The sequence below is a fragment of the Denticeps clupeoides genome, chromosome 11 (assembly GCF_900700375.1).
Source record: "Denticeps clupeoides chromosome 11, fDenClu1.1, whole genome shotgun sequence".
Classification (NCBI taxonomy): Eukaryota; Metazoa; Chordata; class Actinopteri; order Clupeiformes; family Denticipitidae; genus Denticeps; species Denticeps clupeoides.
The window spans coordinates 6,907,639-6,931,225 of NC_041717.1; the positions used below are offsets into that span (position 1 = coordinate 6,907,639).

Here is a 23,587-nt window from a genome sequence, read left to right on the forward strand (position 1 = left end):
GCCAGACGCTGTCTGTCAGACATCCATCGACTCATTTTTATACGCTGAGATTACTGGCTATGACAGATATCCTGGAATGTTGTCTCCTCAAGTGATTTTATTCTCCACAGTGAAGACCGCAATGCATGAAGTACCTGAGTCTTTAACAGGGAATTCGATATGTCTTACAGGCTTTATTGAATACAAACGGCTGGTGTGGGTTGCAATATTTCACTTAAATACTTCGAAAGAATTGTTTCTTGAACTGAACGTAATCTTGCAGGCATCATATTGCAACTCATTGTGCTTCTTGAACGGCTTTAATCCCAAAAATTTAGACCACTTTTATTTTATCTGTCAATCTAAAAACTCCACAGTGTCAGCATGATTTTTTACTAATAAAATGGTTCTACAACGGACACTATCCACTTTTTCCAGCTCTATTTGAGATTCAAAAGCACAAACGGAAAATTCTGAGACCCGAGGTCCGTTTGTACCATTTTTAAGGAATTTCATTTGCAGAACGAACATGTGGTGTGAGATAGGGATGGGGTCATGCTGTTGTGCCACCAGTTCATTTCACACATACTGTATAGTCACATGGCAAATGACTTAATAATCACTCCCTGCTGCAGTGTTGCCAGCTACATGGTTGTTTAATAAAAAGTACACGTAAAACTTACAGAAGTATGCAATCACAGATAACTCCTTACTAACTGTTCTATTTCCCCCAAAAATAATTCCAACTCACACCCTGAACACTTTTGTTTCAAAAGGGTTTATACTTATCCATGTTTCTTGCAGAGTTCAAGACACTGAAGGTTTAGCAGAACAATTATCTCTATGTAATTATCATAATAAAATTGGATCAGATTAAACAAGCAAAGAAAATACAAATACAAATATCTCAGCAGATGTATGTAGTGTGATCTGGGGTATAGTCTATAGCCTTTCAGAACATAAAAGAATGACAGTAATCTTGACAAATTATAACACCAAATCTGTCCTACAGGCCATGCAAGTCATGTACTCTACTCCACAAGTACTCTGAGGAGTTGTTGTTTTCGAAGCGGTGGAGACTCGGCGTATTCCGCCTTCACACCTCCTGCCCACAGCTATTTAACTACATTCCTCCCACCTCCAAAGTCCAAACGGGTTCAGTCACACCAGCCTGCAAGTGGCGGGCCGTTCATCCACGGTCTCCGGGGTCAACAGCGGAGGCGTCTCCCCTGCGTTGGGTCTCTGAGATTCTCCGTCAGGCCGTGATCCCGGAGGCCGTTGCCTGTTTCACGTCATCACGCGTTCAAATATGAGGCTGCCTGTTGGCCTTAACCCAGGGGTCAGCAAAGCCCCTTTGACCCCATCACACACACAGGTACATAGAGATCCCGCTATTACAGGACCCTAAGACACATGCAATGGAAGATGATCATGTCATATCTCCAGGAACGAGACATGTCCTTCACAATGAGGCCTGTAATAAGCCACTGGTGGCACACTTCAAATCCACAAGTTTCAGGCCTCCATTTTTTTATTTTATTTTTTCCATTCTCTTGTGTCAGATTTCTGGCCGTTGCTTTGAACCTACTCATGGCTTCCCTGAGTCCTTCTGCCAGTTAAAAAGTAAAAAGTGGGTCGTCACCAGTCGTACACGCGGCAACTTTCCTAATCCTTTTGTATGAAGCTTGCATCATGTGGGATTTTGTGAGAGACAGGCCGAAGCACGGGTGATAAATCTTGTCCCCGAAGTTCTGCCGCAATGCTATAAAATTCTGAATATAGTCTAAGCCCCTCAGTTGCAGTTTTACACCACGACCACATCAGTGGACATGAAACCTTAGCCTGACCAACATGGATGCTGGTACTATAATACCCCGCCGTATTATTTCCCAACGTGGGATTGTCTTTGGGGTTTGCATTTGAGAATCGTGTTGTCCAAGTTTGGGGATTTTTGGAGGGAAGTGTGTGTACACTATCATTCAAAATGTCCTATTTTTGGATGATAGAAATTTGTTTGGTGGATGAAAACTCCAGTCCAGATGTTGTTGATGTTGCATCCATGTAGAGGGGACCTTTATTTGCAGAAATTAATTTTAGTTCCAGTGGAACGATGCTGTGTTTGTTAAACTTTAAAAGCTTCATTCATTATTCAAAAACTACTTTCACGTTAGAGCAGGAAAGAATTTCACAGATTAAAGAAGCAATAAAACTTGCCCAATTCACACTAGTTCACACTAGGGCAGTGCATCAGCTGATGTGGGTTCAACTTCGTCCTTATTACATAAACTGTCATTTATTAGTTATTGTCTGTTCAAATCCGTTTCATGTTCTTATGAAAAAACAAAGAACATTTCTAAAAGACCCTAAACCTCTGAACAGGTTTACGTGCCTATTCATGGCACGTATGCTCGTATATTTGTCACAAATGGAGAAATAAATTGCTATTGAACTAAGGTGAGTGCATACATACATTAATCATGATGCGTTCCATCAGCTAAATATTGAAAATATCAGTGATAGGCAGACGCTGGGAGGGTTTCTTGGTAACGAAGATTCTAAATCGAGGGCTGAGGCAACGGATTGAAAAATGAACCAGTTGCTATGGGACAACGTGACGTTATGGGATAACGCGGAGGTAAAACTTCCAGAGCCAGTATGTCCTGAACCTGCTGTTTTCACTCATCATGGGGGGTTTACTGTGACGTTCCCAGCCTGTCACAAAGCGTCAGAGCCAAACTCCACATTTACACAGGCCAGTAACTAAATACACAAACTAATCCTGCATGGACTCCCTCTGGCACATACACCAGCATGGTTCCCTGCAGACTGTCCCCCCTTGTGCTGCGCTCATGTCACCAGACTGTCACAGCGGGAGCCCCGAAAACGAGCGCCAACTCAGCTTTGAGGCCGGATCCCCCCGGTACCCGGGATTCACCAGCATGACCTGCAGCGTTTAACGGGATGTGTGGTCACAGCCCAGCTGCTGCGTGGGGCTCAGGTCCCCATCGAAATTCGGCCAATTCGGAAAAGGCTGCGCTGACGGCAGCAAGCTGGATGGGAGGCGAATACGGAGTAAACACTGCCATCTCTATACGGAGTGCATGGAATATTGCATTCAGGAACCCATGTTGTGATTTTAAAAAAATTACACAATGTCACTGTTATTTTGGTCAGAATATAAATGCTGCTAAAATGTTATAATGTAATAGAATTTTTATATCATCTTTCAACTCCGTATTTCACTCACTCACTTACAGTGGTGCCACCTTAACCCCTAGTGGTGACCTAGCGGTTAAAGAAGCGGACCCATAAAAAGAAGGTTGCTGGTTTGAATCCCGAGCCGCCAAGGTGCCACTGAGGGGACACTGAGCAAAGCACCGTCCCCACACACTGCTCCCCGGGCACCTGTCATGGCTGCCCACTGCTCACCAAGGGTGATGGTTAAAAGCAGAGGACACATTTTGTTTTGTCACCCTGTGCTGTGCTGTGTATCACAATGACAATCACTTCACTGTCACTTTCACTTCACTTTTACTTGCCTACTCAAGGTCACGTCTGCTGGAGCCCATCCTTGGACACTGGGTTCAGGGCGGGGACTCGCCCAGGGCACGGCACATACACACCATGCTCTCACACCTACTGAAAATTCAGAATCTAGAATTTACCTAGTATATGTGTCTTTGGACGGTGCGAGGAAACCGGAGGAACTGCAACTGGACGTAAACTCCAGGTGTGGATGCAGGATTCGAACTCACTACCTTATTTTGAAATAGTCTATTTGCAGCATGCTTTGTGTGTGTGTGTGTGTGTGTGTGTGTTCAGCAATGCCATGGCCAGAGTTCCACAAATCCCACCTGAAGCGTCATGTGACCGGTCAGATTCTCCGTGAAAATCTCGTGCTTTTAACGAGGCTTTCATCAGCACTTAACTTGTCAGACCCCACCCAGCCCCGTCCACAGCACCCCGCACCCAGCACCCAGCACCCAGAACCGCACCACCTCTCACCGAACTGGACACCCAAGTGGGATTTTTATTCCGATTCCGATGTTTGGAGCTGGAATTCCAAATCAAGAGACCCAGACGTTCCAATGAAATCGGTTCTTCTCGCTCCTAATCACGTGACATCCGCGTTCAGTCCGGACCGAGATTTCGCGGCAGCATGTCCTACGTCCCGTTCTCGGACTTCTCGGTGAACTCGGTGCTGGGGCGGCGGCGGCGGGATCATCCCCTGGCCGCATGCGTCCCCGGGCAGCCGGCGGCGGATCCGGCGACGAAGAGTCTCCACTTCTGCCCCCATCCCGGGGCGTCCGTCCCCCACATCTCTACACCCGAGGCGGAGGACGAGCCGGTGGTCGCGCTGGAGGGGAAGGAGCTGTGGGACCTGTTCCACGAGAGGGGGACCGAAATGGTCATCACGAAGTCGGGACGGTACCACAGCCATCATTATCATCAGAAATAAATCCTTTTTAAAAACTAAATAGCGCAGCACATTAGTCATATTAGTTAAATGCATAATAATTTACGGGCAGGATTCCGTTTTATATATAACGGAGTAATTATTATAGTGTTGTTGTAATATTATAGTGTCAGCATCACGTTTCAACGCAACATTAGATTGAATTAGACCTTCTTCTAGAAATCTGTCATTCATAAATATATATATATATATGATTATTATATAAGATCATTTATTATATCATTATATATTATCTACATAATGAAATATTTCGCCTGTTCTGCCTCTCTCTCTCTCTCTCTCTCTCTCTCTCTCTCTATATATATATATATATATATATATATATATTTATGTATGTATGTCTGTATGTATGTATGGATGGATGGATGGATGGATGGACGTATGTCTGGACGCGTTGTTTCTGTACGTGTCCTTTTTTAGGAGGATGTTCCCGCCGCTGAAGGTGCGCTGCTCCGGCTTCAGCAGAAGCGCCCTGTACGTGCTGCTGCTGGACGTGGTCTCCTCGGACGACTGCAGGTACAAGTTCCACGGCTCCCGCTGGACGGTGGCGGGGAGCGCGGACCCCGAGACGCCCCGGCGCATGTACGTCCACCCGGACAGCCCGGCCACGGGCGAGCAGTGGATGTCCCGGGTGGTGAACTTCCACAAGCTCAAGCTGACCAACAACGTGTCCGACAAGCACGGATTTGTGAGTTTGGATGGAGAGGGAACGTTAGACTTCTTCCACGTTCACGCGTGTTGTGCAGGATTATTGATTATTGGTCGAGGAGAGCATTCATCTCGAACCCCTGAATTTCTGAACTCCACTAAAGACCTTCACACACAAGCTAAAATATATGAAATATTCTAAAATTATATTTACAAAAATAATACAATCCCGAGTAATTAAGTTATATTTGCAGGTTTGGTCCTAGTTAATTAAATGAAAAACATCTGTGATGGAGATTATAAAGCATTTATGTAAATGATTATTGGCTGTATATTGATTACGGTTATGGCTAGTTATCTGGTTATCATGGTAACGGACATACGGAATTATACGTACGTCACGTTTCGTCCATAAATCTAACTGTCCCTTTCTAAAACCTTTTTACCTTTTTCTTTCGTCGAACACTGAACTCGAGTGTAATAGATCCGAAATCCACGGAGGGTGCACTTAAAATATTTAAATGCCATTAAAATTTGCCTTCATTTTAAAGTGAAGGTTTAAAGTGATTGTCTTTAGGTGATAAATTCGTCGCATTGGGAGGGGGGGTGAAAACGTGACGAGTGGTTGTTTGTTTGTTTGTTCGTTTGTTTGATTGATTCGTTCGTTTGGTTTTTGCATCAGACCATTTTGAATTCCATGCACAAATATCAGCCCAGATTTCACGTGGTCCGGGCGAACGACGTCCTGAGACTTCCTTACAGCACCTTCAGGACCTACGTCTTCCCCGAGACCGAATTCATCGCCGTCACCGCGTATCAGAACGACAAGGTATTTTACTTACATTTTAACTCATATTTCGCAGATTTTTTTTATCTCCATTACTTTTTCGTTCCAACCCACGTGGCTTTACGAGCTGCCACACCCATTATCTGGCTATTAAGAAACACTGAGCCTAATGAAGGATCGGCAGACGTCCCTCCAGCACCAAGGCTGGCAAAACACTGTTCTAACATAACATGGGTCTGATGGGAAAAAAATCTATTATATTATTTCGATTTTAAATCTTGCTGTCACTAATGTAAATATATTTTATCTGCTTTTTTTATCCAGATCACACAACTGAAGATCGACAACAACCCGTTTGCGAAGGGATTTCGCGACACTGGGAACGGGAGGAGAGAGAAGAGGTGTGTGTGGCGGGTGGGGTGTGTTCTGGTCGCTTCCGATCGTGTTCAGGACCTGAGGACCTTTCTCGTAGGAAACCGTCCTATCGGACTGGCGGCAGCAGGGAGGACCGGGTCCCCGAGAGTCCCTCCTGTGACCGGACTGCGCGACAGCCCGTCACCTGCTCGGCCAAAGGTTCACAAATCCGACGTCTTCGTTCCTTTTCTATTGTACATTCATTATGTATGCCCTGTTTAAGCCAAATTTTGTATGACAGATTACTAGAAGAAGGTCTATATCAAACTAATGTTGCGTTAAAACGTGGTGCTGACACTATAATAATTAAAAAAGAAAAAAAATATAACATATCGGCATAACAAGGATTATTCACTTTATTATCAATGTTATTATTTCTGCAGAGCCAATGAAGGGCTGAGCAAGCATTATATTACATTATATTATGTTATATTATATGATATGATTTCTTTAAAGAAACAAGTGACGACGATGGCGACAGTGATGAAGAGGAGCAGGATCCTCGGCTCAGGCCGGACTCCACCACCACCGAGCCCCCGCCCGGGAGCAGGGAACCCCGCAACCTCCCGGAGCGACTCTCTTACCCGCCCGTGCACCTGCTTTTCCCGCCGAGCGCCTTCTGCGTCGGACCTCCGGTCCTGGATGCCGGCGGCGTGTTCGGCTTTCCGCCTCACTTGCGGCACGCTGCGCAGGTTCTTCATCTGTTCACTTAAAGCGACTGTATTATTGAGTTAAGCAATATCAATCAATCAATCATCAGTCAATCAATTTTATTTCTAAAGCACTTTAAAAACAACACAGTCCAAAGACCAAAGTGCGGTACAGAATTCAATTCAAAGCATAGTTAAAATCATCATAGATAAAAACCACATTGGATACAATTACAGTTAATAAACGAGGTAAAATAGGACATAAAGCGTCTAAAAAATAAATCACAAGAATAATAAAAGTAAACCCAACGTCTCAAATCTAGTTAAGAGTTTTAAGAGAACTGCAATGGCATTGGGTTCCATAATCCCGGGCCTGCGGAGGCCAAAGCGCCGTCACCCCTAAACTCTCTCCTCGTTTTAGGAACAACGGGGAGTGAATGATCAGCCGACCTAATGGCTCGTGAAGGAGTGTAGGGCCGGATCAAACCAGATAGATACTGAGGCGCAGGGCCGTTCAGACATTTAAAGGTAAATACAAGAATTTTCAGATCAGTCCTGTGGCGGAATGGGAGCCAGTGCAAGGAAGCTGGGACTGGGGTGACGTGCTCGTATTTCTTGGTGCTGGTTAAAAGTGGCGCCGCTGCATTGTGGGCCGGTTGTTGTCGATCTAGAGATCTCTGATTTAGCCCAGCATATAGTGCGTTGCAGTAGCCAAATCCCAATCACAAATGTATTGAGATGTAAGCAATATTACATTTATTGCAGAATTTACCAGACAGTAGTTACAGGGACAGTCCCCCCCTGGAGACACTCAGGGTTAAGTGTCCTGCTCAGGGACACAAGGGTATAAGTGGGGGTTGAACCGGAGACTTTCTGACTCAAGCGCCAAGCAGCGTTGGCTGACCTTTCCCCAGGAAGGCGAAACAAAAGATGCGCAAGACACAATTTAATAGATTCTATTTCTGTATAAAATTCGATACAACATGCTTACACAACACACAAATAATCACGACACAAAAAGCGAAACCGCTGAATTGATAACACAAGATTGATTATATCTGTCAGCATATTTCTCACATACAGTATCTAACTTCTTTAAACTACTTTTTAATAATGTTATATTGCCTTTCATAATAATGCTTTAAGCCCAGTGTTTCTATTTTGAGGGACAAACTGTTGAAATGATGACTTCCTGGCTAGTGTGGTTTGTCACCATATATAAGCATCAAGGGTCATTTCAAACCACAGTGTCATTTTCTTTTCCTTGACAGGGTGTCGCAGTCCCTCCGTGTGGAAGCATCGTCCCGTACCCTACGCCCGCCTACTCCCACCTGCACTGTCTTCATCTTCTCAACGCGTGGAAGCACTCGCCACGCAGCAAGCCCTACTACCTCCCCGTAAAGAGCCCCACGCATTCGGAGCCTGCTGCGGCGGGCCTTGGGTTGGCCTCCCGCGTGCCAGGGGCCACAGTGGCTGAGAGCAGCCCTGTGCCATCGCAAGACTTCATTTCGAACAGGGATCTGCAAAGCAAGCGGACAGTTTGACATCGTGCCTACATTACTCTTAAAAGAAAAAATTGCAAATGGTCACGAATGCTGCAGAGGCATTTCCATGTCTTTGGTTGCATATTTATTGCTCCACACTCCAAACCATCATGAATCTATGAGATGCACTTGTGGATTGTAGGTCTGTAGCTATAACTGCATGCATGCATTAAGAACGGTTTACTTTTAATGCCACAGGCAGCATCGGTTCCTTAAGGTGTGATGTAATAAAATTCATGTATTGAAATACTTTGATGGCATAAGCAATGAAAAAACATTGGATTTACACGAAGACCTTAAAACATTGCTCAGAATAAATCTGATGTATCTTTAAGGTCCCTGCAGTGCATTTAATATATTGTGATGTCATCAGAATAGGTGTCATTTTAAATTAGTGTTATTTGTGCTAATTTCAACCCACAAGAGTCTGATCTCTCTTGATTTGTCTTCAGTGTCTCTTATGCAATCAAAAAGATGAAGCATGGGGTGTGTAAATATATTATACATTATATAAAATATGCTTACAGTTGTCAACTATGCTTATTTTCTGGTTTCTTTTAGATGCTTAGTTGATGACATGAGAGCAGTACAGACAACATAGTTTTATGACAGACAGATCCTGTTTAAAATATCAAGTCAACACCATGCATATGATGTCATTTATATTGCCTCTTAGAAGACCTTTGACAAAAATGACTAGTTTAATTGTTAGGCAGGAAGGAATATTATTTAGGTCCACCAGTATCAGCATGGATAAAATATCAAATTCATTATTAGAGACACAATGAGAGTCCAATGTCTCAAGGTACCATTGTTTACGTTGGTGTACCTCAAGGTTAAATTACAGGACCAATATTATTACAAATTTACATAAATAATACCACTAGTTATGTATGCAGCAAAGTGGTTAGATTTGCTGGCAACACCAAGGTTGCTGGTGCAGCAGATAAGGTGTTAATGACAGAGAGGATGTAGCTGGAACTTAAGTAAGGACTCATAAGTAAGGACTAATAATAAATATACAGCACAGATATTTAAGAACCCGTGGCCATTAGAGGAGCCTAGCAGGGAAATCTTTTAGACTGGAATTGAGACAGCATTGATTTTTACTGCACAGAGCATGAAGTAACCTTGCAAAAAGGTCTAATCTAAGCCTTAGAAATATAAACATATTCAAATGTATTATATTGATAAAATATATACTTTTGTTCCTTTTCTCATTAGTAACAAGAACTAACAATAAAATGGCAATATATAATAACAATTTAATAATCCTCAGTAACAACAGACAAATGTGTGTGTGTGTGTATAAATATATATATGAAACATTACAGTCAACAAACAGTTTTATACAATTGTAATAACTTAAACAAAACGTACTATTGTAACCTTTTGTGTTGTGTCCCAGTTTAGAGATGCACTACTGCCACCTACTGGACTGGAGCGGAGTGAGACGTGGGAATCGAGCGAGGAAGTAAAGAGAACAAGTAAAGCGAATACAAATAAAAGGACAGCGAAATCCGTTGCAACTAAATGTCCCGTGGTGTCCGGAAACATTTCAAAGTTTTCACCGCACCTTTTTCTTTTCTTGTAAGCTTTTTCAACTATAATTACGCAGAAATCGTCGCTGCGCCAACACACTCGAACATGCCCACTCGCGCCCAAACCACGTGACACTCGCAATACGGGAAGTCGGAAAGATGGCGGCCGCTCGCGTCAGCGGACGGAGTTTGGACCTGAAACTGCGCTAGCGACGTTCGTGCGAACAGTTCAAACGGTTCAAGGTCGGCGGGCTACCAACCAGCCGCGCAGCCACTCAGCCAGCCAGCCATGCCGCGCGTCTCGGTCAACTACGTCCTGCTGTGCGGCCAGATCCTGCTGCTGCTGCCCGTGCTGCTTCTGCAGTGCCTGGCGGGGATCCACTCGCACAATTCCTCCGAGGCGCCGGCAAGCGGGGCCCCGACCCCGGCGCCGACCTACCGGCAGACGGAGATCGCGCCCAACGCCACGCAGGAGGAGCCGCTCGAGTACAACCCCGCGTCGCCGGTGGTTCTCTGCCGATATCTGTAAGCGGGCGTCCGGCTTTTATGGCGCTGAGCGCTTGTTGGCAACGATAGAGGCCTTGTGCTGATAAAAACATACATATATATTAAAAAAAATTACATCATATACAGTAAGGGCCAAAAGTTTGGACACACCTTCTCATTCAGTGTGTTTTCTTTATTTTCATGACCATTAACATCGGTAGATTCTCACTGAAGGCATCAAAACTATGAATGAACACATGTGGAGTTATGTACTTAACAAAAAATGGTGAAACAACTGAAAACATGTTTTATATTCTAGTTTCTTTACTCTGATTACTGCTTTGTACACACTTGACATTCTCTCGATGAGCTTCAAGAGGTCGTCACCTGAAATGCTTCTCCAACAGTCTTGAAGGAGTTCCCAGAGGTGTTTAGCACTTGTTGGTCCAGCTCACCCCAAACCATCTCGACTGGGTTCAGGTCCGGCGACTGTGGAGTCCAGGTCTCCACTTTTTGTTAAGTACATAACTCCACATGTGTTCATTCATAGTTTTGATGCCTTCAGTGAGAATCTACCAACGTAAATGGTCACAAAAATAAGAAAACACATTGAATGAGAAGGTGTGTCCAAACTTTTGGCCAGTACTGTATATAAATAAAATGTGTATATATATATATATATATGTGTGTGTGTGTGTGTGTGTATTACATATTTATATAAATAATAGAATTTCCATTTCAGACCCGATGAATTCATATTTTGTCAAGAGCCCGTTGACCATGCTGGAAACTACACCGCTTTCCAGGAGCTCGGTCATGGCTGTGTGAAGGTGAGCAACAGTCCAGCCCAGCATGTAAACACCAGTCCTGGTTCTGCATGGATAACGTTCACGCCGCCGTCCAGGCGTCAGGCTGTGAATTAACGCAGACGTGAGACTCCAGTCTAGAATATCTCAGCAGCGGCTGGTTCCGGTGGAACGATGTTCTGTGTGTCACTTTGAAATCTCTATTCATTCTTAGAAAACTGAAGAAAAGGACCATTTATTATTCTTTTAGTATTAGACCGTAAACCTTTGAACAGTAGTGTAATTAAAATGTGAAATTTGCGAGCGGTGTGGTGCACTTATCATTTCAGTTGGATGCGCGTAGATCAGGTCCACTTTTATTCACATTCCGTTTATGAAGTCAGTGGTCTGTATTAAGGATCCTTTTCCTCACTTTTTTTTTTTTTTCCAAGTTTGGAGGCCAAGTCTACAAAGACGTGAACCACACGCCGGTGTGGTGCACAGCGCTGGACGACATCGAATGTGCCGGACCAAGAGAGTTCCTGCGGGGGAACGAGCCGTGCATAAAGTACGCCCGGCGGCCTTTCTTCTGGGTGAAACGTCTTCAAGCTGCTCGCTGGGCCTCGCCGCTGTCATGGCGCTGAATTTTTATTTCATTTTTTTTTTTTTTTACATTGTAAAATCTCAGAGCATAATTTGCGGATCATAGATCTGTCCTGGACTGGGTGGGGGGTCTCAAATGGTTATACTTGTAAGCGACCCTGTAATCAGAAGGTTGCCGGTTCGACTCCAAGAAAACAGCCACTGAGGTGCCACTGAATAAAGCACCGTCCCCACACACTGCTCCCCGGGCGCCTGTCATGGATGCCCAATGCTCACCAAAGGTGATGGTTAAAAGCAGAGGACACATTTCACTGTGTGCACCATGTGCTGTGATGTGTATCACAATGACAATCTGCCTCTTTGCCATATCTCTCCCGACTACACGACGCCTTACATGATATCTGTGAAATAGCTTTGAGCACTTTTGTGGCCCGAAAAATAAACCAGAGATTATTCTGTTTAGGAATCGCAATGAGAGACACAGACTTGCTGCTAGTCATTTCAACCCAAGTAAAGGAAACATTGTCTTTTATCAAGACAACGTTAATCCAGGCCATATAAACATTTTTCCTCATAAGATTGAACGAAAAGGCAGTGAGCATGTCAGTTGGGGACAGTTTTAAGTGGATATTTTATTATTATTATTTTTTGAAAATTAGGCTTCAGTAAATCCTAAGAATGTAGTCAATCAATAACCAGTGAAACAATCTCAGCAGAGCAAAGAACCATTTACGGATTTGTATTCATTTTGTCCACAAGGTGGTGCTGTAGGACCAGGAATGTCGGTTCCTGCTACTGTTCAGTTGCAGCTTATAACAGAAATATCTTCTTGAACCTACATTCTGACTACAGATCTTTAATCATTCAGACTGTGATTTAATAAAAAAAAATACATAATTACACATACATATATGCATATGTGTGTGTAATTTTGCTTTTTCTTTTTTTTTTTTTAATAAAACCACAGCCTGAATGATTAAAGATCTGTAGTCAGAACGTAGAATTATATGATAATATACATACATTATGTAACCAATCTTTTTTGTTTCATTTGACCAGGTACACTGGACACTACTTCATCACCACTTTGCTGTATTCCTTTTTCCTGGGCTGTTTTGGCGTGGACCGCTTTTGCCTCGGTCACACGGGCACTGCGGTGGGCAAGCTGCTCACCTTGGGCGGCCTTGGCATCTGGTGGTTCGTGGACCTGATTCTGCTGATCACAGGAGGTCTGATGCCAAGTGACAGCAGCAACTGGTGCACCTTTTACTGACATTGGGAAAGTTGCTCACGGGATAAATCCCTCCGAGGAGTCGAGCCGAGGCAGCCTCACGCACGGGTCTGCATGGATCACAGCTGATGGAGTCACTTTGTAGAGGTTGAAGTGGGGAAAACGAAGGCTGTACAGGTTTATTGCTTCCTCCTGAAAGTGCTCTTTCATTCCATCGGTTCTTTGGTGGCGTGTATGTACAGACATCACTTGTAAAAAAAAGTTGAAGCCAGAGTTTTAATTTATGATGTTAGGCACTGTTTTATTAAAGAATGTTGGCATTACTTATGTTTCCGGTGAGTTCTGTGAAAAATGGGAACCGCACCAGTATGCGTTTCAAATGTCAGTCAGAGAAAACAGAATGTCAGAGTGCTGTCAATCATTTTGACTCATGCTTGTCCTGTTTTTTGTGATGCATAATTATCTGTAATGCAATAACTGTTACTTATTTTCTTTACTTTATTCTGAATTCTCAACCACTCGTCCGACTTGTTTTACATGGTTAATATATAAAAACTTTTTGGACATAATTAGTCCTTGTTCCTTTTGAATTCCTTCAGAAATGAATATGAATATGGTATTTGCATAAATTTCTTCATTGCCTCCGGTGTAAACAATGCCTCTCAAAGCTTTAGAAGTGGAAAGATTTGTACTTCAAATAAAGCTTTGTGGTGTATGCGAGTGGAAAATCTTAAGTGCTACAAGCATTTCGCTTTAGGCTTCTCTACACCTTTGTTGTCTGTACGTAAAGCTTTATTCCGAGCTTAAATCCATTAACTCTCCTGAAGCCAAATCTAAAGGTAAAGGCACGATTCTAGACACATTTTCATTCAATTCATGATTGTTTAAATGAGGAAATTGGATCTATAAGGTCATCACATGCACAATGTTATTTCAACGTTTTATTATTAATCTTTTCAACATAAATGCAGATATTTTATTTGGTACTAGTTTCTTGCCTGTCGTTTTAAAGCTGTTTTTTTTTTAAATAAGGAAAATGAGCACTTTATATGTTAATTCATTATAACCATACCCAAGTGTTCAAGTAAAATAAGCTGGATGCTGTTTTTTTTTTTATATTCAGTGTGACTCAGTGCATAACAATAAACCATAACTTTAAATATTACGTCCGACTGCGTCTTAAATCCACACTCCAAAAATTCAAATATTACCCATGGAGGATATTTTAATATACTGGCCAGAGAAGATGATGTGTTTTTATATTTTCAAATAAGATCAAACCAGTTGCTCATATACACAGAGAGTAACTTGCATCTCACAGGCACGTTGGAACATTAAAAAAACGTTGCAGCTACCCAGTAGCCTAACTAGGGATTTTTTTTGTCATAGTTATGCACAGGAGTTTGATTTCATTTGATTGCTGAAGGACAGTGAGGACAGATCTGCCACATATCAATTATAAGTGCGATAACAAGTCTGGGATTGGGTCATTCGACTTCTTCAGGAATGACTGTCAGCACCACATCTTCGTTAGCCCGACGGACCACCACGGAAAGAGGATCTCCGGACTGGACGGCTTCGCTTACGTCCTCTGTGCTCTGAACGGTCTGTCCGTTGATGCTGATGATTACATCGTGGTTGCTGAGTCCAGCACTGTGAAAGAAACAAAATGATTGCACATGGTGGATATAGGGAACATTCACCACATGAGCATAGAACATTCCTTGTTGTTCGGATAGGATTCGAAAGCAACATTTCACGAACTGGGTTTATGAACTGCAACGCCAAACATTTCAAGCTGAGTCTTGTTCATTATGGTTATTAAATATCTTAGTGTAAGTGTAAAATAATGGCTATATAGGCCATACATCAAGAGAAGCTTGCACGCACACCGCTTTTCCTCACACATGTACATGAAAAGCAGTAATAGGCTTTTTGATGCAATTTATTTCATTGTACATTTCCTGCATTTTCAGGAATTAAAAGATGTGAAAAGGGGGGTGGGAATCATTCCACAGCTTAATTCTCTATCAATGCATTGCCCGTAATTACAGAATAATTAAGAATATTATACAACTGGTGATTCTGCGATATGATATGTTGAAAGACAGCTTCAGTGTTAACTTTTAACTTTACTCATTCACTTCCCCTAACTTCTCAGGGTCGCACATCCTGGGACGCTGGCGAGGTTCCACACACACACACACACACACACACACACACACACACACACACACACACACACACACACACACACACACACACTTCTCTCACATCTACGTTCACATGTACGTTCACATGTACCTTCCATTCAGAGTCGACAATTCACCTAGTTTACATGGAGCGTACGAATCAGAGAACCCAGAGGAAACCCTCACCAGCACGGGGAGAGCACCCAGAGCGTCATGGACACACCATGTTTGAATGGCTCAGCAGCCGCGTGTCACATGCCGGTTAAGGAAGCGGCCCCGTAATCAGAAGGTTGCTGGTTCGCCAAGGTGCCACTGAGGTGCCACTGAGCAAAGCAACGTCCCCACACACTGCTCGCCGGGTGCCTGTCATGGCTGCCCACTGCTCACCAAGGGTGATGGGTTAAATGCAGAGGACAAATTTCACTGTGTGTACCGTGTGCTGTGCTGCTGCGTATCACCCATTTGACCCGTTTCAGCCCAGTGAAAATACGGCCTGATCTGTTCACACCCTTATGATGGCACCAATTTCGTGGCAATGACGGTCTATCTGATATCCCTCAGAGTGCTGCAGCAAATCAACTTAATATCCGAAACGTGACGCCACATTAATGTTGGGGGCAGATTTACAGACAGTGCATTGCACTGCAGATTCTCTGATGTTTGGATGAGGATGCTGTTAACTCAGACTATGTGGAGTGGACATAATGAGAAGGTCTTTGGGAAGGGGGACGGGTCACAAAAGATTGATGCAAAAGGTTTCAAAACACGGTCCACAGAACCCAGCATCCCTTCGAAAGTGCTAGATTACATTCAAAATCTCTTTTGGCGAGTGCTGCGAGTACGTTTGGCAGAAGAATGGAGCTCAGCGGCGAGGAAGACTCCCGCGGAGAGACCTGATGGATCTCAGGTTGTTCTTCCTGTGGCCGTTGTGGTCCATCCTCTCACAAAGAAAACTGCCGGGGTCAATCATTCATGTGCTGAGTGTTCAGACAACGAACGTGACGGCTTTATGGCTTCGCATGAATCCCAATTTGCAATTAACAGACGGAAAACATTATGATAAACAGAAGTTAAATCTTGGAATCTTGGCCCGTGGGTCTATGCAGGGGCAAAGCCCGGGCCTGTCATTCACCTGTAGGCAGCCGTCCCAGGAATCACCTCGTACACGTAGACTCCCGAAGTCACATCTGGGATATCACTCTCACGCTTCTTCAGCTCCCTGATCAGGCTGAGGGGCGACAGGCGGGTTTTACGGTCGATCAAACGATAAAATCCGGATGGCTTGTGGGTCTCATTGCACTGGCACACACACAGAGGAAGACGAATGTGACTTACGAAGTTGTCAGCTGAAGCATCCGGACGCCCATGTATCTCTTTCTTGGCAGGGTTTTCCCTGCAATTCAAATGTCATTATCGTTCCCAGAAACGCTGTTAATTCATTGTTTTGTGCTTCTTTCAGGATGAATCTTGAGACACGGACATGAAACGCTGACACTGATGCGGACGTAAGGTTAATAAACAGGTCAATATACGTACAAAAATGAGATCATTCCAGTACTGTGATAAAAACAGCTCTGGTTCTAAAACCTGATTTGCTGAAATAACCCCACGCCCCTGGCCTGCTGAGATCTAAAAGAAATCTACTTTGCCTGCTCAGATACGGATGTGGATGACAGTAAATAAAAAAATAATAAATCACGTCGATTTTTTTTTTTGCATCTCTCTTGCGGAATACGATGTAGAATGAGGCCTATAGCTGCCACTGTGTCAGCAGATTGGGGGATCTGTGCATTTCTTATGATGGGGTTGACACCTTACATATAAAATCCCTATTATATGGACACAGAGACAGCTAAAATGATTGAAGAACCATGCGCCAGCTTCAACATGAAGAATTAAACTTATGATAAATATAAGTAGTGTATTGCTCAAAGACGACCCTGCAACCAACATTATATGAATATGATTATATGAATGTGTTCTTCTTCACATACCTTTCCTCTGTCTTTCATAGGACTCGGAGAGAAACTGACGTATTCTGTCAGAAGGAATCGCAAATGAAATTCCTGCTGTGACCTTAAGGGTGTTTATGCCAATGACATCGCCGTCCTTGAAACACACCCGGAGAAAGCAATGAACATTCAAGCAGAGTCAAGAGAACGAATAAGGAACATATTCAGGTCCGACACCCATCTGTCAAAAACCGAACTTGTGGGGCACATTTTGCATCAGCAACACGACCTTAACTGCTCAGATTGAACTGATGAAGGCGGCATTGACAGCAGTGAGCTTTACATATCATTAATTCAGCCTTATACAGTCCAATTGTCTCTTTAAAGAACACAGTAGGGGTTTGTACATATCTTTTCCTTCCTTTTGGGAGAAAAAAAAAAAAACCCAATGGCCTGCTTAAGCAAAAGCGCTTCTTTTATAAATGGGGAGGAAAGAAAGGACAAGGGTGAACTCTAAGCTCCATCAAGGGCAGCCGTTGCATTCGAGATCAATAGGAGAATGTAAGAGCCTGAAGATCATTTATTCAGGGCGCTGTAGATGTAAAATAGTGGAGACAGCAGAATGCAACTCTGACAAAAATCCTTGAAATGAACACGTAACCATGGACTTGTGACCTTTTGAACTTTCTCCTTCCGAAATGAAAGGAGTTAGTAAGTAAGAAAGTAGGAAAGTATTTTTAGCAGAGAATACTCTGCAGCACCATTTGTTCAGATATGATTAAATTTGATCATTCCTAACAAAAACATAACTGAAAATTGTGCCGTTACATAAATGTAACTGGAAATGCACAAGAGAGCATATAAAAACTTTCCCCTCCACTCAGCTTTTTTATTCTCAGCTCATTTATTCTGAAGAAGTGGCATAAATGCCACATTATAAAACATGTCATAAAAGAGTCTTTCTTTTCGAATTATATGCAGTCGAATGGTAACCTTCGAATGTTTTTTTCATTCTTTTCATTTCTTTCGGCAACAAGCTTTGCAGAATATACCTTTTAAAATCCATATATATATTTTTTTAAATCCACACAAAATGCTCTTACTAAGTTAACGAGTGGTCCTCCTGAGTTGCCGTACTGAAAAAGAAAAGAGTGATTGTTAAAAAAACCCTTGGCAGTTGAAAGGCGGTTCACATCCACATTTATCTTTAACGCGGGGTTAAAGGTCAAGAAAAGGAGGCTTACTTACGTTGATAATGGCGTCGGTTTGAATGTACTCCATGTCAGAGTTCTTGAGTCCCAGCTCACGGCCGCCGCGCTGCGTGGTGCTGATGATGCCTGTTGTCACGGTGTTTTGGAGGGAAAACGGGCTGCCCACGGCAACCACAAACTCCCCCGGCCTCAGGTCCGAGGACCGACCCAGCAGGAGCACCGGCAAAGGGCCCTGCAACATGAATGAAAAAAAGCCCCACCTCACCCCGTCGTGTCAATTACCCCTTTGACCTTTGACACTGCATGAATAAAACCTTGAGCTCAGCGATTCCGTCTCGGGGCTTAGTTATAAAAAAAACACCACATGTCTTGAATTCGACGGCCTACCTGAATTCTACCGGACGGCCTTCAGTCAATCCCGGCCCGACCTGTCACCGCCTGCTTGCTCTTTTTCTTACACCATTTGGCGTGACGCTATGCTCCATTTGAGGCCGGGTTTGCGCGTGACTTTCTACTCACATTTACATTTATAGCCCTTATCCAGAGCAACTTACAATCAGTAGTTACAGGGACAGTCCCCCCTGGAGCAACTTAGGGTCAAGTGTCTTACTCAGGGACACAATGGTAGTAAGTGGGGTTTGAACCTGGGTCTCCTGGTCCATAGGCGAGTGTGTTACCCACTAGGCTACTACCACCCTACACCCTACTCACCCTGCCAAATGACTGCACAATGCAGCCGGTCTGTTAGCAGGCTAAATTTCACGTGATTGCCGGTCATAAAAAAATATTTAAAAAGTCACACTGCAGCCATGGGCTTGGTTATTGTTTTTACTTATTGGACAAGAGAGGGCCACTAAAAATACACAGTGGCCCTGTTTACAAGAGAGGAAAAAAACTGCTGAAACAAGCTGAAATTTTCAGTTCATCAGACCAGGACCGATTGCCCTGGAGAAAGTCAAATGACAAATCGACTGTGGCAAAGGGTAGAATGTGATTTTTAATCAAAGTAAAAATGATGTTCTCACTGACGATCTGCTTCACTGTCTCGGGGACTATTTCGCCGCCGCTGCGAGGTGTTTTTGCGGTTGGTCACAGTAAGATTAAGATCGGTCACCTCCGGGTCGATCTTAATGAGGGCGATGTCCAGCTTCTGATCCACGTCTTTAATGTTGGCGTCGTACTGCGCTCCGTTTTTCAGCTCGACTTTGATTCGCTGCTTCTTCGACAGCACGTGTGCGTTGGTGACGATCCAGCCGTCCTCTGAAACGATGAACCCCGAGCCACTGGAAACAGGAACCTCCTGGTTGGAGAACGGCACCCTGAGAGAACACACGCCGCGCTTCATGTCAGCGTTGCTTCTGCCAAAACCAAATTGGCCTTTGGGGGCCGTGTTGCAGCACAGAAAATAAAACAAACCTTTATTTTGACTGGTCTTCGCAACATACGGTATTTTTCGCCTTTATAAAATGTACCGCTTTGTGTTTAGGCTTCCGGCAAAAATATTCTCATTTATGGTATGTGCTTCAAACAGTTCTGGGTTTGAAGTGAGCACGTAAAAAATAACTACTTGTCCTCAGTGACTGATGTTACTATGAAACTCCTTTTGCATTTGCACCAGAATTACTTTTAAATGAAAATGATGCAATTAGTTAATTGGGGTGTTCTCAAAATAACGCTCAGTATTCCACCAAGCATGCGTAAAGAAGTGAAACAAGTAATAAAATGAGCATTATGCAAGAGATCATGCACTACAAGGACATACAAGCCTTGTATCTTTTGAAGCCCGCTGTTCTAGACCCTGGAGCCACTCTAGAGATTAGCCTATTATATCGCTTGCACACCAACCAGCCAATCACTCCCAGGCATTCATCCTGACCATGCTGTATAAAATAAGCACTACTGAGATCTATCATCTATTGCGGTGTGATTGAATGTCAGATGATAATTATGTTCAGTTAGACAGTGTTCACCGTGCATCACACCTTTGGAAGAGCTCTAGATGAACCACAGCAGGAGCGATCTTGTCTACCACATCAGCGATGAAGTTGAACTTGTAGCGCATGCTGCTCGGATTTTGAGAACCTGTGAGAACATTTTCAGACTTTTTTCTACATAGGCAAAAAAAAAGAACCGAATTACATCACACATTACATATAAACTCACTCACAACCGAGTTCATTAAATCGTTGGTTCATTTGTATGATAAGTGCCGTGAGCGCACTTGTAATTGTGAACCTTACGGCCTTCAGTTTAAAGACAGCTCTCCTTGCTACAGGACAGCATTTCTACGTGCTTATCAGCCGGCCTGTGGATACCTTAAGCTCTATCGTCCCTGGGGTGACCAGCAGCAGCTCAACGGCGTAATTCGTTATATCTCCTTCCAAAAGGCCAATTTGAGACCTCAGTCCAAATACTCCGCTCTCCTTTTTCACTGCACTCCGTCTCATTTTCATCGAGCCATCCGGACATCACCCACCTCCTCTTTATTTTAATAAACTTTTGCCTATTTCGAGTAAAAAGAGCTCCATGAATAGGGTGCTCTAGGCAGATGCAACTTTAAATTCAGGTTCATGCTATGGTGGACAGTCACCAAAAAAAAAAAAAATGCTTTCGGAGAAAGCCAGAAAATTTCCTGTACTGAGACAAAAGTCTTCTTCACGGGACAAATGACATACAGTTAGAAAGTACAGATTAATTCAGGTTACATTCAAATCCACTGCCACAGGCCTTCTCAGCCACATCAGCATGATAATGCATGCATGCCAATCAGTGTCCCTGGTGCCGCCTGAAGAATGCCACATGAGTCTGCCGGGATCTCTGAGCGGCATGGAGCAGGCACGCCGTACCAGGCTGCACGGTGCCCTGCTTTCATTCGCGGATCGGGCCCCCTAAGGCACACCTGTCAAAGCCAGATGGATGTACCGTGCTTGGAATGCAACCAGAAGCCAAGGTGCTGGGTGAATTTCAGAAAAAGGAAGAGTTTTAAACTCTAAGACATCCAGGACTCGCACTATACATGCACATTCTGAACATGACTATGTACTATGTACATACAGCTCGATTAAACATGAGGATCTTGTATATTCCCTTTAACCCCTAACAGGCCCATGGCATTGACCCAAACTGATCTTCAATATACATAGTTCAGCTACTTTTAGTTTTTGGTGCACAAATATCTTGAACGCTTCTTACATGTCTCCACAAGCATGTCTCCAATCATGTATTCCTGGAAGAGTTGATGAGCATTATGTGTTCCCATGGTAACAACCTGCACAATTTCTCGGTTCCTTCCTCTTTTTCGCCAGAATGTATTTTTTCCTTTATTGGCTCCCCAGGACTTCGATCTGGTATGTTTCAAGTGCAGCAATCTAAAAATGTAAATGTTTTAAAAAATGCCTCAGGTAACACAGGGATTTGATGACATGTGCAAGAGGTTACTGTCCTCTACACAGTGCTCAGTCTATCAGTATCGGCATATAGGAATGCACTCAAATATAACAACTGGCCGAGATCAGCCTTCTCGACTGCCACCGGAAAATCATCTAAAGTTGGACCGTGAATGAGTCCTTCTTTGCACAAAACAACCCCAAAACAAAATAAGCAAACCATACTTGCATTTAATAAATTACTGCATCCCAAATTGTTTCATATTGCCGCAAACACTATATTGTGACATGTTGTACCATGACCCTCACATTATTGTGTATGTCACATAGAGAAAGTAGCTGTATTCACACAGCCTGGAATTTCATAATCTGGAAAAAGAAAAATGATTTGAACTAATAGTCTGGCAGACATTACATCACCATTAAGGCCTGATTGCAGCTTTTTTAATTAGCAAAGATTTAATATGATGTACAAGCATTTGTATTTCAGGGTGATTTATGCATGTAAATGCATTTATAAGTATTTATCAAAAAGCTATTAACTAAGGTCTGGGAAACCTAATGAGTGTTTTTTCTCTCTCGAGTCAATGTATTGCTATTAAGACAAGTTGCAATAAACACCCTGAGGTAGAGATGAATTGTAATCACATTCGCAGTGAAACAGGGCCTTGAGATTTGAATGGCTGTTTGTTTGTTCCCAGAAGTCCATCTGAAATGAATTGAACCAGGAAATCGATGCTGACGTTATCAATGAGAACGTCGGATTCGGTTACAGAAAGCTGTAGCATATCTATGGGAGAAAATCAAGTGACATCTTACATCAATTTATTAATATATTGTTCTGTCCTCTGTATATAGGTTCTCTTTTTGGTTCTTTTTATTAGACTCATGAGGACCCCACCGAGACCCCGTGTGCCTGGCCTGGCCGGACTGGACACACCCACCTGATTCGCAGGGGCCTCTCTGGATCAGGATGACAGGGGGGCTCCCGCTCATCTCCGCTCTCCGGTTCTCGGCCCTCAGGCGGCACAGGCTCGGGTAGGTCCTGCCGTCGCTGCCGCACACCGGCTCGGCGCTGCTGCACACGCAGTGTCCCCGCACCCTGCGCCTCCCCGGCGTGTACTCACACGCCGTCCCGTCCCCACACACGCCCCGGCCCCGCTCCCCGCACGGCTCCCCTTCCCCGGAGGCGCAGGCCGCGCAGCAGCCGCAGGAGTCCTTCGCCACGCCGTAAAAGCAGGAGTCCGGCAGCGGCGGGCAGCGGTGCGGGTCACAGACCTCCGCACACGAAGCCTGTCTCTTCTTCACCAGACGGGTCTGGACTGCAGAGGCCAGGAGCACACAGGCTACCAGCTTCAGCATGCTCACAACTGGACTACCGGTACTGGACTACCGAAGGCTGCATCAAACCCAGGAAAGTCCAACTGTCATGTTGAACGGTGAGAGCTCTTCTGCTGGGTCTCGGGTTCATGTGCAGCCTTTTCTTTCTTTTCTTTTTTTTTAAAGGAGGGGAACATGACACCAGCAGCAGTCAACTCCCCTTACACGTCGCCCTTCACTCCGCACCACACTCCCACATGACAACGTGCCGAGCGTCGGCTTCAGCGGCCAAGGATCTGACCGAATAAATCACCAACAGCAAGACAATAACAACCATCACCCTCATCATCCTCAGTGGCAAAACAACAGCAACATTAAAAT

General features: G+C 43.9%; 3 protein-coding genes across 4 annotated transcripts; 2 read left to right on the forward strand and 1 right to left on the reverse strand.

Moving 5' to 3' along the window:
- The first annotated feature begins 4,138 nt into the window (after positions 1-4,138).
- tbx3b (T-box transcription factor 3b) lies at positions 4,139-6,554 on the forward strand. Its single transcript, XM_028996431.1, has 6 exons — positions 4,139-4,407; positions 4,877-5,144; positions 5,787-5,933; positions 6,216-6,292; positions 6,364-6,464; positions 6,547-6,554. The coding sequence occupies exons 1-6, from the start codon at positions 4,139-4,141 to the stop codon at positions 6,552-6,554; spliced, it is 870 nt and encodes a 289-aa protein (XP_028852264.1).
- Positions 6,555-10,180: 3,626 nt separating this feature from the next.
- Positions 10,181-13,717, forward strand: tm2d2 (TM2 domain containing 2). Its single transcript, XM_028996621.1, has 4 exons — positions 10,181-10,565; positions 11,269-11,356; positions 11,764-11,879; positions 12,974-13,717. Exons 1-4 carry the CDS (start codon positions 10,330-10,332, stop codon positions 13,185-13,187), a joined length of 654 nt encoding a protein of 217 aa, XP_028852454.1. The 5' UTR covers positions 10,181-10,329; the 3' UTR covers positions 13,188-13,717.
- Positions 13,718-14,147: 430 nt separating this feature from the next.
- On the reverse strand, positions 14,148-23,318 carry htra4 (HtrA serine peptidase 4). 2 transcript variants are annotated; one of them, XM_028996617.1, is made up of 9 exons: positions 22,831-23,318; positions 20,483-20,582; positions 19,615-19,819; positions 18,538-18,732; positions 18,393-18,425; positions 17,332-17,446; positions 16,673-16,730; positions 16,470-16,565; positions 14,148-14,798 (listed from the first exon to the last, which is right to left on the reverse strand). In XM_028996617.1, the coding sequence occupies exons 1-9, from the start codon at positions 23,246-23,248 to the stop codon at positions 14,633-14,635; spliced, it is 1,386 nt and encodes a 461-aa protein (XP_028852450.1). In that variant the 5' UTR covers positions 23,249-23,318; the 3' UTR covers positions 14,148-14,632. The 2 variants fall into 2 exon arrangements, with proteins under 2 accessions (XP_028852450.1, XP_028852453.1); XM_028996620.1 differs by lacking the exon at positions 22,831-23,318 and adding an exon at positions 20,816-20,878.
- Between the last annotated feature and the right edge of the window lie 269 nt (positions 23,319-23,587).